Below are 13,395 nucleotides of genomic sequence, written 5' to 3' on the forward strand. Positions count from 1 at the left end.
TACCATATTGACATAAATAGTCAAATATATGAACGAAAAGGCTTTCTATCAGCAACGACAGGCTTAGCGCCACGTTTTAAACACAAAAATCTGGACGATAGATGGAACAGGTTTAAGGTGTGTGCTGTTATCAATAATTTGGGTCAAATGGCCCATTCCTTGTGACGCATCAGTAGCTCATTATTTGTTTGTGAAGCCCGAGCCAGCCTCTCAAGAACAAAAGCAGAAGATAGTACAAAATTTTAAAAAAATCTGCGATAAGTACTATTACATCGAAAACGAAGTGGAGAGGGAATGGATTGACGCCCTCCATAAATGCCAAGAATTGGGTGGTCATTTGGCTATTCCCAAAAACAACATGGAATTCATCAATATTTCAAAGGAACTTGAACCGGGCTCCCAATACTTTATCGACCTTATTGATAGGCCAGAGGAATATCAATTTCCGCCTGTAGATTTGGGCGAAAATGAAATTTGGAGAAACTGGAGTGGAGGTTTTGTTTTCATTGACAAAACTTATTATAAAACTTTCTTGGATCATTCTGACACATATGAAAAAAAAATATTTTATTTGTGAGGCATCCATTTAGACTAATTAAGTTTTGTAAATTTCAATTAATAAAGATTTCTTAAATTGCAAATGAACCAATACCAAAAAACAATTTTTTTGTAATTTTCCAAGCAATTGTTGGTTTTTATCTGAACATGAAATTACCATGAGGAAATAAATTGAAGAAATGTTGAAACTATAGAAAGAATGGGATTTGAATGTTTTGAAAGAGAAAGCGTTGACAAAGTCATATTTTTATCGCTCAATCGACCACCAACATTGCCGCCTTCCATTGGCATCTTGACCAAAAAGTTAAGCGCATTAAAAAATCAAAATAAAACACTCTTACGCTGCCAACAAAGCGTCTTAGTCTGTTAAGAGCTTCTTCTTCTTCTTCTTAAGATTCTTCTTCTTCGATAAGACCACGCCATGTTGCAGCAACATCTTCTTCTTGCCAACAAAATGGAGGGGAAATTAGCCAACATATTAATCTCACCACACTATTTCACTATGAATTTCACTATGTTCACCACGCTATGTTGCAGCAAAATTTTTTGACGTTTTTCAACACACGAGGTGCAGAAAGTAGCGCGCGTTTTTTAGCAGCGACTTTTTTTTTGGTTCGAATTTAAACGCGGGAAAAAACGCGCGGGACTCCAACAGGTTAAAAAAAATACTGTGTAAAAATACAGTATTTTACTGTAAAATAAATAAAGTAAAAATATTGAATTGGAGACTTCTCACTTTTCCGGTTCTCAATTTTTTTAAGTAAAATCTAAAAAAAAAAATAGACACTTAAAAAAAAATATATAAAAATTTACCTTAAAAACAATATAAATTTTATGAAATAAACTGTTTTGTTTACAAACAAAGTTTGGGCCGAAAAAAATTTAAAACTTTAAACCGCGATTATCTCAGAATCTTGTTTTTGCGAAATTACTAAATTTTGACCGTGAACGAAGATTTTTTTTTTATATATTTATATTTTTTTATTTTGATACAAGATTTTCTTTATAATAATTATTGTGAATAGCTTTCAATCAAGATATCTGCCAATTAATTAGGCTAAAGGCTACCAACTCCCCAAATGATTTGAGATTTCTCGGATTGTGGTCAGAGGCATTGATTGTAACAACAAAGCACCTTTGCCCAAAGAAGCATCATAATTAACTTGGTTATGGTCAGCTCCCGGTAGTCATCACGTATCTTCACTGGGAGATGGAAAGGACATGGGGAGATGCAGCCCAAAAACCAATTCCTCTTTTGCATTCCCGAGTGCAAACACAGGGTTTGCTATCGTATTTAAACAATAGCCGTCCCTGACAGGAGCAGTATCCTTAACTTCTCCATACGCCACCCACGGGCTGTGAATGTTTTCAAGAGCAATATATGTGTATAACCACAAGCTAAGACATGGACATTTTGGGGAGTAATGTAATCAGATGGAGAACGGTGGCAGGCGAAAGGACCTCCAGCTAGTCAGGCATTTAAATGGTCTTTCTGCTGTTGCACTAATTAAAGAAGAAGTACTTAAGTAATTTTTTTAAATGTATAATTATTCAATAATCTAGTGTTCTTTCAGAATATTTTCTATCAAATGAACTTACACATACATATATTTCTTGTGGCAATGAATCCCATATGCAATGTCGATATCACCAAACCAGAGTGCCAAAAATGGATGGTTGAAGTTTACACCAGGTGTAAAGACCTTTTTAGGCGGGAAGTGCCAGTGAGGATGTCCTATTGGTGGTTCGATATAACGCCCGCCATTTACAAGGAGAAACTAGAGTCCATGACAAGATCCGACTGCCATAAACTGAGACGGCGACTGGCCCGACAATTGGAGGACGAAGAGGGTATTGGTAAATTCTTGATTGGAATTCTTGCCCTTATACTGGCTAGTCTCCTGATCGTTGTCACACTGGTTCTCCTGTGCCGCATGACATTGAGACAGATCCGGTTAAAATACAGGATCGATACTCCGATTTCAGAGGATATTCCCGAGGAACCTCCTCCTGAGATACTTCCCATGCCTATGAAAAGGAGGAAAAACTTCAAGAGCTGGTTGCGAGGACACTGTCGGCCCCTTTTTGTGCACAGTGAAGCCGAGATGAGAAACCAAAGGGATAAGGCCCACAGAGTAAAGGCTGTCCACAAAGAACTGACCAAGGAAAAGCTTGTATTGTGGAGTCAGGCCCGGGAAAGAGATGCTCTCAAGAAAAAGGAAAAGTTGGCGAAAAAGAAGGTCCATCGTCACAATCCTATATCCACTACAAGCTAAGCTTTATATATTTTTTAAATAAAACACTTTCTTTAAATTAGCAGTATGACTTTTTTTTAATAAGATCACAATTTATATTGCTGTCTTTTAAGTTTTGTTGTGCAACAATTCGCTAATGATAGAAGCAATTAGCTCTTCACAAAATACTTAAATTATTAAAATTTCCTAAACTGATGGTAAACTACGTAACAAACATTATTGATTAACAAATTATAAAAATATGTAAATTGTTCTTTTCCACTATAATTGTGCGTTCTATGTAAAAATTATATATAATTCATCTTATTCCAAAATCGTGTTGATATATACACATGTTTTTAAGGCGAATTTGTCAAGTCACGGTATTGATTGCATGTAGCCCCTATTTAATATTTAAGACTCTGTATATATATAAATATATGTAAATAAATTTGTTTCCATCGTTTGTAGCTATTGTAAAGCGGCGCTATTGAAAATTCTTGGTACAAAAATCAGTTGCCATTTAAGCTAATATCTCAAGTAGTTTGGTTTGCTTTGTGTAAAGTTTTAAAAAGTTATCCGACAAGCTTGTGCTGGACTCAGTTTGTTCACTTTCTTAATTAGGTATACGTAAGGCTCACTCGTAGTACGATTAATCTGGGACGAGATCAATGAATGTAATATATACGCGCTTGATATTGCAAGAGGTTGTATCTATTTCAAGGATCACACTCCAACCATCAACAAACATCCTTCTTTTGTATGGTATTCTTCGCTCATGCTCACCTAAGTTAACTTTACAAGTATGTGATCAGCTCTCGCTTAAAGCTACTTCAATGTGCAAAACATTCCAATAAAATAATAACAGTTGAAGTTGACTTCCACTAGGGTAAGGCTGCTTGGTCCAAGGTTTCTATTTACAGTCGTTGGGCAGCGATCCTATGTGAGTTTCTTTGCCCATTTCATGTCATCGTCGCGCGGCTTCAGGCCCGTAAAATGTTCAATGAGAAGCTCGAATGTTGACCAGAATCTGGTTAAATTAAAAAATATATTAGTTTAGAATCCACCTCCACAGTTAAAGCCAACCTTAAGCGTTCCAGAGGCCAGTTCAGCCACCCGGTGGTAATGCAAAAGTACGTCTCATGCGGCGCCACATGATGGATGCGGTGATGTTTTCGGGGCAGGATAATGTGACAGCTTTGGAGTAACAGCACCCACCTCGGCAGACCCCAGTACGTGTGCGACCACTTGTGGATCTACAAAAGAACTTCAGGATAGTTTCCTAGGAAGACAAAGAGGATTTGAATCAAACCTGGTTGGTCATGGCCACGAATATGGAGCATAGAAACACGTAGGCTATCCAGCCAAAATGCTGTTGAATCTCACTCGGCGACCTAATGTAGAAGTAGTGGGCCAAATAGCCCAGGATCGGTATGCCAACCATGAAGTTGTCTCCATTCGTTTCAATAAAATCATGCCGTGTTATCGACGTTGGATCCAAGTGATGCTCTCGAAATGGACGGAGAAAGTTCTAAAATAAACTTTTTTGAAACAGTATTGATGAAAGGACTGAAACCTACCTTGCCGATCAGTGGCAAGTCCACAGATCCCCACGTATCTGCCGCCCAGTGCACCAATCCTGATGCAAAGTCTGCGGTAATGATGCCACATAGAGCAGGTACGAATGCCACACTTATCCTATCCAGTCGCATGTGCCGGACTATCAGAGCTAGGTTGATTATCATAAGGCAGATACAGGTGTAGACGCAAATGATCTCCTGGGCACGTTTTCCTGAAAATAACGATCATGAGAGACTATTTTGGTTCTTGTACGACAGTCTAGAACATACCTGGACTGTATAAAGAAGCCAGCTCCTGGGCACCTTTATTCTGGGGTCCCCAGCGTGGGGATGTGACAGTAACAGTCACCGTTGTCGACTTCGTGGGATGGTTGATCTCTTTGGAACTCTGATCTTCCGTGGCGGCGGGGGCTGAGTTACCATTGGGGTCATCCTCGAACATAGAGTTGGCCAGAATCTCCTTATCACTCTTTCCCGTCATCGTCTGTGGAAAAAACAGAAAACCGAGTGTCACAAAGAGAAATGAAGAACCTGAAACCTTGACGACTGTCCGTCCCTGACTGATGGACAACGCAGTGCCTAGATTCAATGTCAGGACACCGGTTTGATGGGCTGAGAAGACTGCCACCTGGACCCTTTGGAGACACCCTACATAATTAAGGAACTAAATGTGGGGGAAGGTGCAGCTGGCAGGACAGGTGTCGCTGGTTGCACATTTATTAAAATTATATTTAAATGTTCTGTAACTTTTTTAAAATGACCACAGCCGAAGGACGAACAACCACCACTGGCTTGGAGCACCAAACCAATGACCTCTGCTCTGGGATCCCCGGCACGTTGTGGCGTTGATGTCATTGCAGTTGGCGGCAAAAACAACAGTGCCACACCGCCCACCCAAACCCTCTCAGCCCAGCGACGTGTCACGCAATATTTTGGACTTACGGAGGACTATATGGAGTCCGCAGGGAACACGGCTCACCTCGCCTGGAACTAACGCCACCGAATGAGTTGTCAGTGGCGGAGGCGCGGTCTAGAGGTGCCTTAATTAGGCAAATTGGTATTTAAATTGTTGTGAACGCTATCTCCATTTTGGGGTAGGTTGGAAACGACGGGCGAAAGGATTATATTTTTAGCAGGTTATTTGTTTCTTTGTTATTCGGTTCTTTATATTCGATGGGGTATTACTTTGTGATAAATGAGCTTTAACACGAACTGTGGGCGGGAGATTGTGTCACAAAATAACTATCATTCAAGCCCCCCAAAAAAATAATGTTACAAAGTGTAAACAATCCCAAAATCTACGTCGTGCCACTCAACCAGATCTTGATAGGGAACTAGCCCAGGAAAATCTTAAAACTGCTTCAATAGTTTAACGAATCCAATGTTTAGCTAAGAGACATAATTACCTTAATTTCAATCGATATTCAATCAATAGGGAACTTTCAAAAGGACTTGTAATTATCATCTACATTGGTATCATTTGGAAAATGGCCCAAAGAAATGCTTCAACATTACATTTCATTAATTTGTCCATTTAGAATAGGAAATATTAGGCAAATTAACTCGCCCAGTGGCGAGGACATTAATCAAAACTGGTAACAACGTATTGATAAAGCACCACCGACGGGTTCACGGCAAGAATTTCGACTGCCAGTCTATGCGGGCACGCGTGGGCGCATTCACTAATGTTTCCGAAACCCAGGACGGCGAAGGACACGACATCGGAACCCGTAATCTGGCGGTTGGGCTTATAACGCCCTCGCAGGCAAACGCAAACATTTCCGTGTGACGTGCCCAGGGGCAGGGTAAACAAGCCCCAAGGAAGGACCCGCGGCCCACCAGTCGGGCGCTGATTCAAATTTCTAAAATAAATGCGCGCTAGTGGAGTTGTGAGGGAGTTTGGGAGTCGAGAAACCTAAATTAATGTGAAAACGTGGACAACTAAATTCTTTGGCGAAGACTTAAGCGACGCACCCAGTGGTCTGATATCCTGTAATCCTGACAACAAAATGGCGTAGCTCTGAACCACAAAAGTAGGCAACAGTAAAAAAAAAAGTATCGGATATTTCTACGATAAAAAAATGATAATTATTTTAACAGTTAGTTCGATATTTACTTTTTTATTAAGCCATTTTTGCTTTTGGCGGTACTGAGTACCAAAGCTTTCGAGTCAACGCACCTGACTCATTATTTGTTTGCCAGCAAAAGGCATAAACGGGCTGCACAGCCAACAGGTATTAATTTGGCACTACGTTACGACGAATTTCGTTGTGGCGCCAAAGGAAAATAACAATTTATTACACGAAGTGCGCGAATAGACACTCCAAAGGCAAAGTTTTTCCACGGAAATCCAAGAGAGTGTAGAAAGTATGCGAGCGTGGGGCACCCCTACCTTGAAATTACTATATGTTTTTTTTTTTTGTTTCGTTGACAGAACCGACGCTACGCTCATCGTATTTAGTATTTGTAGTTGGCATAGCGGTATTTATAGCCCTGTTTATTGTTGAGGGTCTTTTTTTCAATTGATAAGAGATTTCAGTGCGACTTGCATGCGGCTCTATTTATAAAAACAAGCGAAACAGAGCTCTCGCTCACCGCCGATTGACTCACCTTTTCGCAGGTGCTGTTCGGCGTTTTGTGGTTGGTTTTGTGTGTGTGGTCTGCCCCCCACAATTGGTGGCTATTGTTTAGGCCTAGTTTTTGGTGGCGCGGCTTGGCAACAATTAAAATTAAATGACCGTCTGCCAAATATTGATTAGAAACAAAAACTTATGCATGCACGCAAGGGGAGCTTTTTTTCTGCTACAACGAATGAATTACAACGAACCAGGGCGTCGGCAACTCCACACGCGCTTCCGCTGCAGTAACTACCGCTCCTTTGCACCAGTAAATTCCGAAACAAACTAAACCGAAACTATAAGGAACGAAACGATACGATTCATTCATGCCCAGTTCTTCGCGTGTGTGCGCCTCTTGTGGGTGTCCCCGTTTGTTTCACTCACGCTTCGATTTCAATCCAGCGCTTCCTGCGCTCTAGGGTCCAGTTCGTCTACTTCTTTGTACAACAAATTGTTAGATTTTGACACTAAAACAAAGGCTGGTCTATTTTCGTCCTTTTCAAATGCAACCGCCAACGTAATATATCGATAACTTTTTAAGAATAGTAAAAAAAATGGATTCTGTAAGTAAAAATTCTGTACAAAATAAATTTTTTTAATAAATTTGATTGAAATGTTGTTTAAATTATTTAAATTTGCTTGTTTTTAAACATATTTTTTTTAAATACTGAACTAAAAAACCATTCAATGAAGTTGGCAGCTCGGGCTGCCTGAACAGCTGTTTCACCGGCACGCATATGGTTGTTACGTCGACGTTTGCTTGCGATTGAAAACAAATTTGATTTTATTCTATTAAAATGCTACCAATTTCTCGCGGTATATATTCTGGCCTGGCCAATATAACACGTAGCAGCCGCGGAGCCCTTCACACGGCCAGTGCCCTTCGATGCAAAGCGGCAGAAACAATTGAAGAAAAGGATGCAGAGAATGTTGAAGGCGAAGGCGGCGCCGAGGAGAGCCAAAGCAGCTCCTCAGGCCCGGATCCCAAGGATCGCAGCAAGGTTATACCCGTAGAAACATCAATGCGCTACCTAAAAAGCGCCGCATACAAACAAACCTACGGAGACGACTTTGTGTGGACGCAATATCGGTATACTGCTTCTCATTCAGAAAAAAGTAATTTTTCTTAAAACTATTTAATTTTCTTATTAGCCGCAACCACAAAGGAATGTATGCACCTCGCAAAACACGAAAAACTTGCATCCGCCAGGGAAGGATCTCCACCGGCAACCCCTGCCCGATCTGCCGTGATGAGTATCTTGTGTTGGATTACCGCAATACGGAGCTATTGGAACAGTTCATATCTCCCCACAACGGCGATGTGCTAAGCTACTCGAAGACAGGCCTGTGCCAGAAAAGCCACCTCCGCCTCATGGTCGCAGTGCAGCAAGCCCGTGACTCTGGCTTCCTTACCTATGATGTGCCCTTCAGGGAGTACGACTACAGCGAATACTACGGCCAGGATCAGAAACAATAGAATACCAACTAGGAGCATTTCCAATTTACTTTGATTTTTATTGTTTATTAAAGAATATAAAATATGTAAAACTGCGATAATGATAAAATTAGTTGGGGAATTCTGCGTAGAAGATAAAATATCAAAATACTTAATTACAAACACAAATCGGAAGCTTTTTAGTTCAAAGTATTCATACTATTTAGGGTCTACTGTAGTCAGCTGTTTTGGAAGCTCAGCTGATTGTCAAAACATTTCATACCTTTGCGTAAACAAGCCATTTAATGATTAATTCTGTTAGTTTTCATTTCGTTAAATAATGTCACGCAAGTGTGATTTTCTGGTCGTGGGAGGCGGCATCGCAGGTGTGAGTTGCGCTGAGACCCTGGCCATCTGCCGGCAGAATGCCTCCATTCTTCTGCTCACGGAATCCAGCATCGTAAAGAGCGTCACAAATCTGGTGCCGATCGCACGGTATCTGCACAAGTTTGACGTTCGAGAGAAAGATCTATCGGAAATGGGAGTCACTATAGATACGCTGGTGGACCAACTGGACCACATCGACAGCAGCGAACACTGGATTCGCACCAAAGGTGGTCTGGTCATTCACTATCAGTATCTGTGTCTGTGCACTGGTGGATCCCCGAAACTATTCAACTTGAGCCACGAAAAGTCACGTATAATTGGAATCAGGGACACGGATTCCGTTCTGGAATTGCAGCGACGACTGGTGGAGGCCAAGAATGTCCTTATTTTGGGAAACGGAGGCATAGCCAGTGAACTGGCCTACGAACTGAAGGACGTAAATGTACACTGGGTGGTAAAAGACAGCCACATTTCAGCTACCTTTGTAGATCCCGGAGCGGCAGAATTCTTTCAGTTGGCCAGGAGTGAGGTGCCGGAGAATGATGCTGTTCCAAAAACAGCCATTAAGCGAATGCGTTACGGAGAAATTATGCCGACGGAACAGCAAGAAAATAATAAAGGCGCAGCTCTGGGTCCCGATTGGCATCGGACTTTCGACTTGAGTGGAGCTGCGAAGAGCGGAGATAAAATTTTGCCAAAAATCTATTACAAGTCTCACATACAAAACTACCAGGACCTTCCCGACGGTAGACTTGCCATTAAATTGGGCCATGACGATGGCTCTTCCGAAGAGGTAATCTGTGATTTCATTGTTTCTGCCACTGGAGTCCAACCCCGCCACGAATATTCGTCTGACTCGCCAATTACGTTGGCAAGCGACGGAGGCCTTGCTGTTGATGAAATGATGCGAACCAATCTGCCAGACGTCTATGCGGCGGGCGACGTGTGCACTGCGTCTTGGTCACCTGCACCGCACTGGTTCCAAATGCGTCTTTGGACGCAGGCTCGCCAAATGGGGTCCATGGCTGGACGGAGCATGGCGGCCACGAGCGAGGGAGAAACAGTCTACCAGGATTTTTGCTTCGAGCTTTTCGGTCACGTCACGCAGCTATTTGGGTTTCCAGTGGTACTTCTAGGACGTTTTAACGGCCAAGATCTGGGCCGTGATTACGAAATACTAGTGCGCTGTACTCGCCACAAGGAATACATCAAGTTTGTACTCCAAAACGGGAAATTGAGGGGGGCTATATTGATTGGAGACACCGACTTGGCCGAGACCTGCGAGAATCTAATCCTGAACGGCATAAACCTGGAGCCATATGGCGATGATATACTCAATCCCGACATTGACATTGAAGACTATTTTGATTAATTTGTTATGCTTAATTTTAAACACATACTAGACACATACAAATTGAACTTAATCCTATGGTTGGGTTGGTGGTTGATTCGATTGCGATTTTTTGGTCCGCTGTCATTTGAGCTTTCCCTCGTTGCCTGAAGGTTATACATTGGATTAAAGTATTCTTTATTTGCTAACATCCCTGTAAGTTAATAAATGGTAATGCTCACCGACATATTTGATCTCGTCGAAGGCCTTTCGCGCCTTTTTTAGTTCTTCGTTCATCGTTAGCAAGTCCTTGACTCGAGCATACTTGCGTTGATCCTTACGCACCAGGAATATAATGTCCTCTACCTGCACACGACCAGTTCGACCGATCTCCATAGCCCTGTGAGTGGTTTCAGCAATATATTCAATGACCAAATCTTCCAGTAGATCAACAGTTTCCGTGTAGGGGTTCTTATCGTCCCCGAACCCAAACATCATGCAACGCAGTTCCTGATAATGAAACAGAATTAAATAAAAGCTACTTTTAAGATGTGAGCACTTCAAACTTTGCTGAACAATCGCTTTCGTCCGGCATTTGTGGCCACCAGTTGGTCATCATCCGCATCATCGTCAAAATTGAACTGGAAAATAACGGCCAATGTTTTTTCTCAGCAATGGACTAATGTACGACATTTTTCTTACATCACCGCCCTCAAAATTTTCCTCGGGCAAATTGCTTGATGCCATTTTACTTAAAAATTTGTAGATAAATGTTTATTAATATTTTTTCGACCAAAACAAGCATACATACATATAAGCAGCTGTTGACAGGGCTGCCAACGTATCATTACATTTTTCATCGCTAAACTATCGCACGCTTGCATTTCTGCCCTATCGTTAATCGTTATCGAAGCCACGCTCTTTCAAATAATTTTAAACGTTCCCATTTCTGGCCGCGAAAAGTGAAAATGGAAGTGTTTACCTTTGAGAAATCTTTCCTGGAGCGTCTTAAGGAAGCGGAGGCTGTGCTTTCGTGGGAGGGCGCTGTGATGCCGGCCTCCCAGGTGCGATCCGAGTGGAAGTCCTACGTGGAGTTAAAGATCGAGCCTGCAGGTAAGCCCACCAACACATGCTAACAAATGGCCAAACAAAGACTGACTCACAAATACGCGCAGGCTGGCAGGCTATTTGGAAGATACCGCGCGTGATCTGCGAGGATCTGAAGCTGCGCTATCCCACAATTGTCTATGGGTATGTAGACCAGGTGATATTTGACGAGCTAAAGGCTGTGTTCGTGGTCACAGCCGTGCAGGACAATGATGTTCACCTGCCAGAGACCAACGAGGTGTCCCTGGTAGAGCTGTGGCCAACAGTTGAACAAGAGAACTCCGCCTTGAACGTGGACACTACGGCGGAGTGCATCGACTGCTTGAGATTCTTTTATTCGCACGTGTGGATGCCCTGGGACAAGGACTATGACGATGACCGGGACTGGGTTCAAATGCATCTGCAAGCCCGTATTCAGCTGGCCTGCGACCTAAGCAAAAACAAACTGTCTCGGCCGTTGGCTTTGCACATGCGCAACCTGCTGGAAGAAGCCAGGTACATACAACAACGCCTTGAATACTTGGAACTAGACCTAAGTGACGTTGAGGCAGAGAGCGACGACGAAGCGGTGGAGTTGAACGACAATGCTCCCGAGCCGGCTAGGAAGCAGTCAAAAACAGGAAACGCCAATGCCAGTTTGAACGCCTCCATCTTGCCGGTAACAGATCTCATGTGCCTTCACCTGCGTATGGCTATAATAAGGAGTGAGTTCGAAATCCTCGAAAACCCCGAAATGAGACGGGCATATAGCGAGATGCAATCAAATACATTAAAGCGCCATATGCTGCAACGCGGCTCAGGAAAGTTGCGAAACTTAGAAGACTCATTGATAGAACGTTCGCCGATTTGTCACGTAGTAACAGTTCCAGCAATGTTGCAGCAGCAAATTGACTTGCTTCTTTTGGCCAAGGAGCAGGTTAAATCGGACAGACACGTCCAACTAGCCAACACACTCCAGGATGTACTCAGCATTTGTCAGAGCAATGACGACATATTTCTATCCCCCGGCAAACATACTATTAAGTTCCTGGAGCACCTTAACGACAACGGCAGCCTCAATGGCCTAATTCGACCGGATGATGTTCTAGCACCCACAATTGAGTTGTCCCAACTGCCTGTGGTATGCTCCAGCGATGAGGATAGCACCCTACTGGTCATAAGTGGTGATTATACTCTGTCCCAGCTGGTTTTGGACTGCCGGCACGTCCGTCGGGGAATACTTTTACGCAATGGAACTCTAACCATGCGTGGATGTCGTCTGATGGGGGATGGTAATTCCAGCACGCAGGAGGGCATCGTATGCATGCCAGGAGCAAGTGTGGAACTGAAGAGCTGCATCGTCGAGAACTTTGCAGTGGGAATTTCGCTTCGCCCTCGATCCAGCGCTGAGTTGGGCAATGTCCAAGTAAAAAGCTGCATAACAGGATTGGAGCTTCTCGAAAAGACAGCTTCGTTGAATATGCAGGGCAGCAAGTGCGCTTTCGATAACTGTAAACTAGGAATCATGGCAGACGGCTTACCACTCGGCGGCGGAAAAACTGACAAGTCGCTAATTCTAAAGCAGTTTAGTGAACTCCAGAGGTAAGAAAATAAATAAAACTATTCGATGTAGTATTTTAATTATATATTTTCGTAGCTACAACGAAGACAATCTTTTGGGAAATTGCAAATTTAACAATTGCTCGACAAACATCAGAGTATTTAATGAATCGGAACAGCTGCTGGCTCAGCGTTCGCATAAACAACTTTTCGAGGAGGATCTCGGAAGCGAAAATAAGGAGAATATTCAGGCGGTGTAATACAACCATTTAAATCTGTAATCATTACAATAAGAGTCTACTTGATAAATAAATAAAATTAGGCCGAACGCAACATATGAACGTATTTTCCAAGTTGAACAAATAGCTTTCCTATATTTGAAACTGCCTCGCTAATTCAAATTTTGTAGCTGACCAACTGTTCTCCCGAGCGTCCGTTTTCCAACACTGGTATTATCGCCCTGGTTCGATAACCCACGGTGCATTCTTGGATGTTCCAAATTTGTAGAATTCTGTGCGCATCCGGTGTAAACTTTAAAATAATAGATACAAATAATAGATAATTTATAAGTTGCATCATTGTTCATACGTTACAGCAGTTTTAAACC

The 13,395-nt window shown here is 42.4% G+C and overlaps 6 protein-coding genes across 9 annotated transcripts; 4 read left to right on the top strand and 2 right to left on the bottom strand.

Annotated features, from left to right (window-relative positions):
* The first annotated feature begins 1,977 nt into the window (after positions 1 to 1,977).
* Positions 1,978 to 2,874, top strand: LOC108124493 (uncharacterized). Its single transcript, XM_017240209.3, has 2 exons — positions 1,978 to 2,076; positions 2,133 to 2,874. Exons 1-2 carry the CDS (start codon positions 1,993 to 1,995, stop codon positions 2,832 to 2,834), a joined length of 786 nt encoding a protein of 261 aa, XP_017095698.3. The 5' UTR covers positions 1,978 to 1,992; the 3' UTR covers positions 2,835 to 2,874.
* Positions 2,862 to 7,533, bottom strand: Kua (Plasmanylethanolamine desaturase Kua). 4 transcript variants are annotated; one of them, XM_017240204.3, is made up of 7 exons: positions 7,200 to 7,325; positions 6,983 to 7,065; positions 4,643 to 4,856; positions 4,373 to 4,584; positions 4,105 to 4,323; positions 3,879 to 4,048; positions 2,862 to 3,822 (listed from the first exon to the last, which is right to left on the bottom strand). In XM_017240204.3, the coding sequence occupies exons 3-7, from the start codon at positions 4,851 to 4,853 to the stop codon at positions 3,732 to 3,734; spliced, it is 903 nt and encodes a 300-aa protein (XP_017095693.2). In that variant the 5' UTR covers positions 4,854 to 4,856; positions 6,983 to 7,065; positions 7,200 to 7,325; the 3' UTR covers positions 2,862 to 3,731. The 4 variants fall into 4 exon arrangements, with proteins under 4 accessions (XP_017095693.2, XP_017095695.2, XP_017095696.2 ...); XM_017240206.3 differs by lacking the exons at positions 6,983 to 7,065; positions 7,200 to 7,325 and adding an exon at positions 7,375 to 7,533; XM_017240207.3 differs by lacking the exon at positions 6,983 to 7,065 and having other exon boundaries at positions 7,200 to 7,333.
* Positions 7,534 to 7,648: 115 nt separating this feature from the next.
* On the top strand, positions 7,649 to 8,538 carry mRpS18B (mitochondrial ribosomal protein S18B). Its single transcript, XM_017240210.3, has 2 exons — positions 7,649 to 8,080; positions 8,143 to 8,538. Exons 1-2 carry the CDS (start codon positions 7,788 to 7,790, stop codon positions 8,465 to 8,467), a joined length of 618 nt encoding a protein of 205 aa, XP_017095699.2. The 5' UTR covers positions 7,649 to 7,787; the 3' UTR covers positions 8,468 to 8,538.
* A 141-nt stretch (positions 8,539 to 8,679) lies between these two features.
* On the top strand, positions 8,680 to 10,184 carry Pyroxd1 (pyridine nucleotide-disulfide oxidoreductase domain 1). The gene has a single exon (XM_017240196.3). It carries the CDS (start codon positions 8,766 to 8,768, stop codon positions 10,182 to 10,184), a length of 1,419 nt encoding a protein of 472 aa, XP_017095685.2. The 5' UTR covers positions 8,680 to 8,765.
* Positions 10,159 to 10,972, bottom strand: Taf13 (TATA-box binding protein associated factor 13). The gene is made up of 5 exons (XM_017240211.3): positions 10,954 to 10,972; positions 10,845 to 10,893; positions 10,709 to 10,783; positions 10,385 to 10,652; positions 10,159 to 10,309 (listed from the first exon to the last, which is right to left on the bottom strand). Exons 2-5 carry the CDS (start codon positions 10,887 to 10,889, stop codon positions 10,287 to 10,289), a joined length of 411 nt encoding a protein of 136 aa, XP_017095700.1. The 5' UTR covers positions 10,890 to 10,893; positions 10,954 to 10,972; the 3' UTR covers positions 10,159 to 10,286.
* On the top strand, positions 10,935 to 13,123 carry nesd (nessun dorma). Its single transcript, XM_017240195.3, has 3 exons — positions 10,935 to 11,255; positions 11,318 to 12,830; positions 12,886 to 13,123. Exons 1-3 carry the CDS (start codon positions 11,111 to 11,113, stop codon positions 13,046 to 13,048), a joined length of 1,821 nt encoding a protein of 606 aa, XP_017095684.2. The 5' UTR covers positions 10,935 to 11,110; the 3' UTR covers positions 13,049 to 13,123.
* Positions 13,124 to 13,395: the final 272 nt, after the last annotated feature.

The sequence above is a fragment of the Drosophila bipectinata genome, chromosome 2L (assembly GCF_030179905.1).
Source record: "Drosophila bipectinata strain 14024-0381.07 chromosome 2L, DbipHiC1v2, whole genome shotgun sequence".
NCBI classification, from domain to species: domain Eukaryota; kingdom Metazoa; phylum Arthropoda; class Insecta; order Diptera; family Drosophilidae; genus Drosophila; species Drosophila bipectinata.

What these genes read in the sequence shown, in the direction of transcription:
- LOC108124493 (XM_017240209.3), top strand. Translation starts at nt 1,993, where the DNA reads ATGGAGAACGGTGGCAGGCGAAAGGACCTCCAGCTAGTCAGGCATTTA. An exon ending in TTGCACTAATTAAAGAAGAA is followed by an intron (nt 2,077 to 2,132) that starts GTACTTAAGTAA and finishes GTGTTCTTTCAG; the next exon opens with AATATTTTCTATCAAATGAA.
- Kua (XM_017240206.3), bottom strand. Translation starts at nt 4,853, where the DNA reads ATGACGGGAAAGAGTGATAAGGAGATTCTGGCCAACTCTATGTTCGAG. An exon ending in ACTTGCCACTGATCGGCAAG is followed by an intron (nt 4,324 to 4,372) that starts GTAGGTTTCAGT and finishes AGTTTATTTTAG; the next exon opens with AACTTTCTCCGTCCATTTCG. An exon ending in TGGCCTCTGGAACGCTTAAG is followed by an intron (nt 3,823 to 3,878) that starts GTTGGCTTTAAC and finishes TAATTTAACCAG; the next exon opens with ATTCTGGTCAACATTCGAGC.
- mRpS18B (XM_017240210.3), top strand. Translation starts at nt 7,788, where the DNA reads ATGCTACCAATTTCTCGCGGTATATATTCTGGCCTGGCCAATATAACA. An exon ending in TTTGTGTGGACGCAATATCG is followed by an intron (nt 8,081 to 8,142) that starts GTATACTGCTTC and finishes TTTTCTTATTAG; the next exon opens with CCGCAACCACAAAGGAATGT.
- Pyroxd1 (XM_017240196.3), top strand. Translation starts at nt 8,766, where the DNA reads ATGTCACGCAAGTGTGATTTTCTGGTCGTGGGAGGCGGCATCGCAGGT.
- Taf13 (XM_017240211.3), bottom strand. Translation starts at nt 10,889, where the DNA reads ATGGCATCAAGCAATTTGCCCGAGGAAAATTTTGAGGGCGGTGAT. An exon ending in GAAAGCGATTGTTCAGCAAA is followed by an intron (nt 10,653 to 10,708) that starts GTTTGAAGTGCT and finishes TTTCATTATCAG; the next exon opens with GAACTGCGTTGCATGATGTT. An exon ending in CGACGAGATCAAATATGTCG is followed by an intron (nt 10,310 to 10,384) that starts GTGAGCATTACC and finishes TATAACCTTCAG; the next exon opens with GCAACGAGGGAAAGCTCAAA.
- nesd (XM_017240195.3), top strand. Translation starts at nt 11,111, where the DNA reads ATGGAAGTGTTTACCTTTGAGAAATCTTTCCTGGAGCGTCTTAAGGAA. An exon ending in GTTAAAGATCGAGCCTGCAG is followed by an intron (nt 11,256 to 11,317) that starts GTAAGCCCACCA and finishes AAATACGCGCAG; the next exon opens with GCTGGCAGGCTATTTGGAAG. An exon ending in CAGTTTAGTGAACTCCAGAG is followed by an intron (nt 12,831 to 12,885) that starts GTAAGAAAATAA and finishes ATATTTTCGTAG; the next exon opens with CTACAACGAAGACAATCTTT.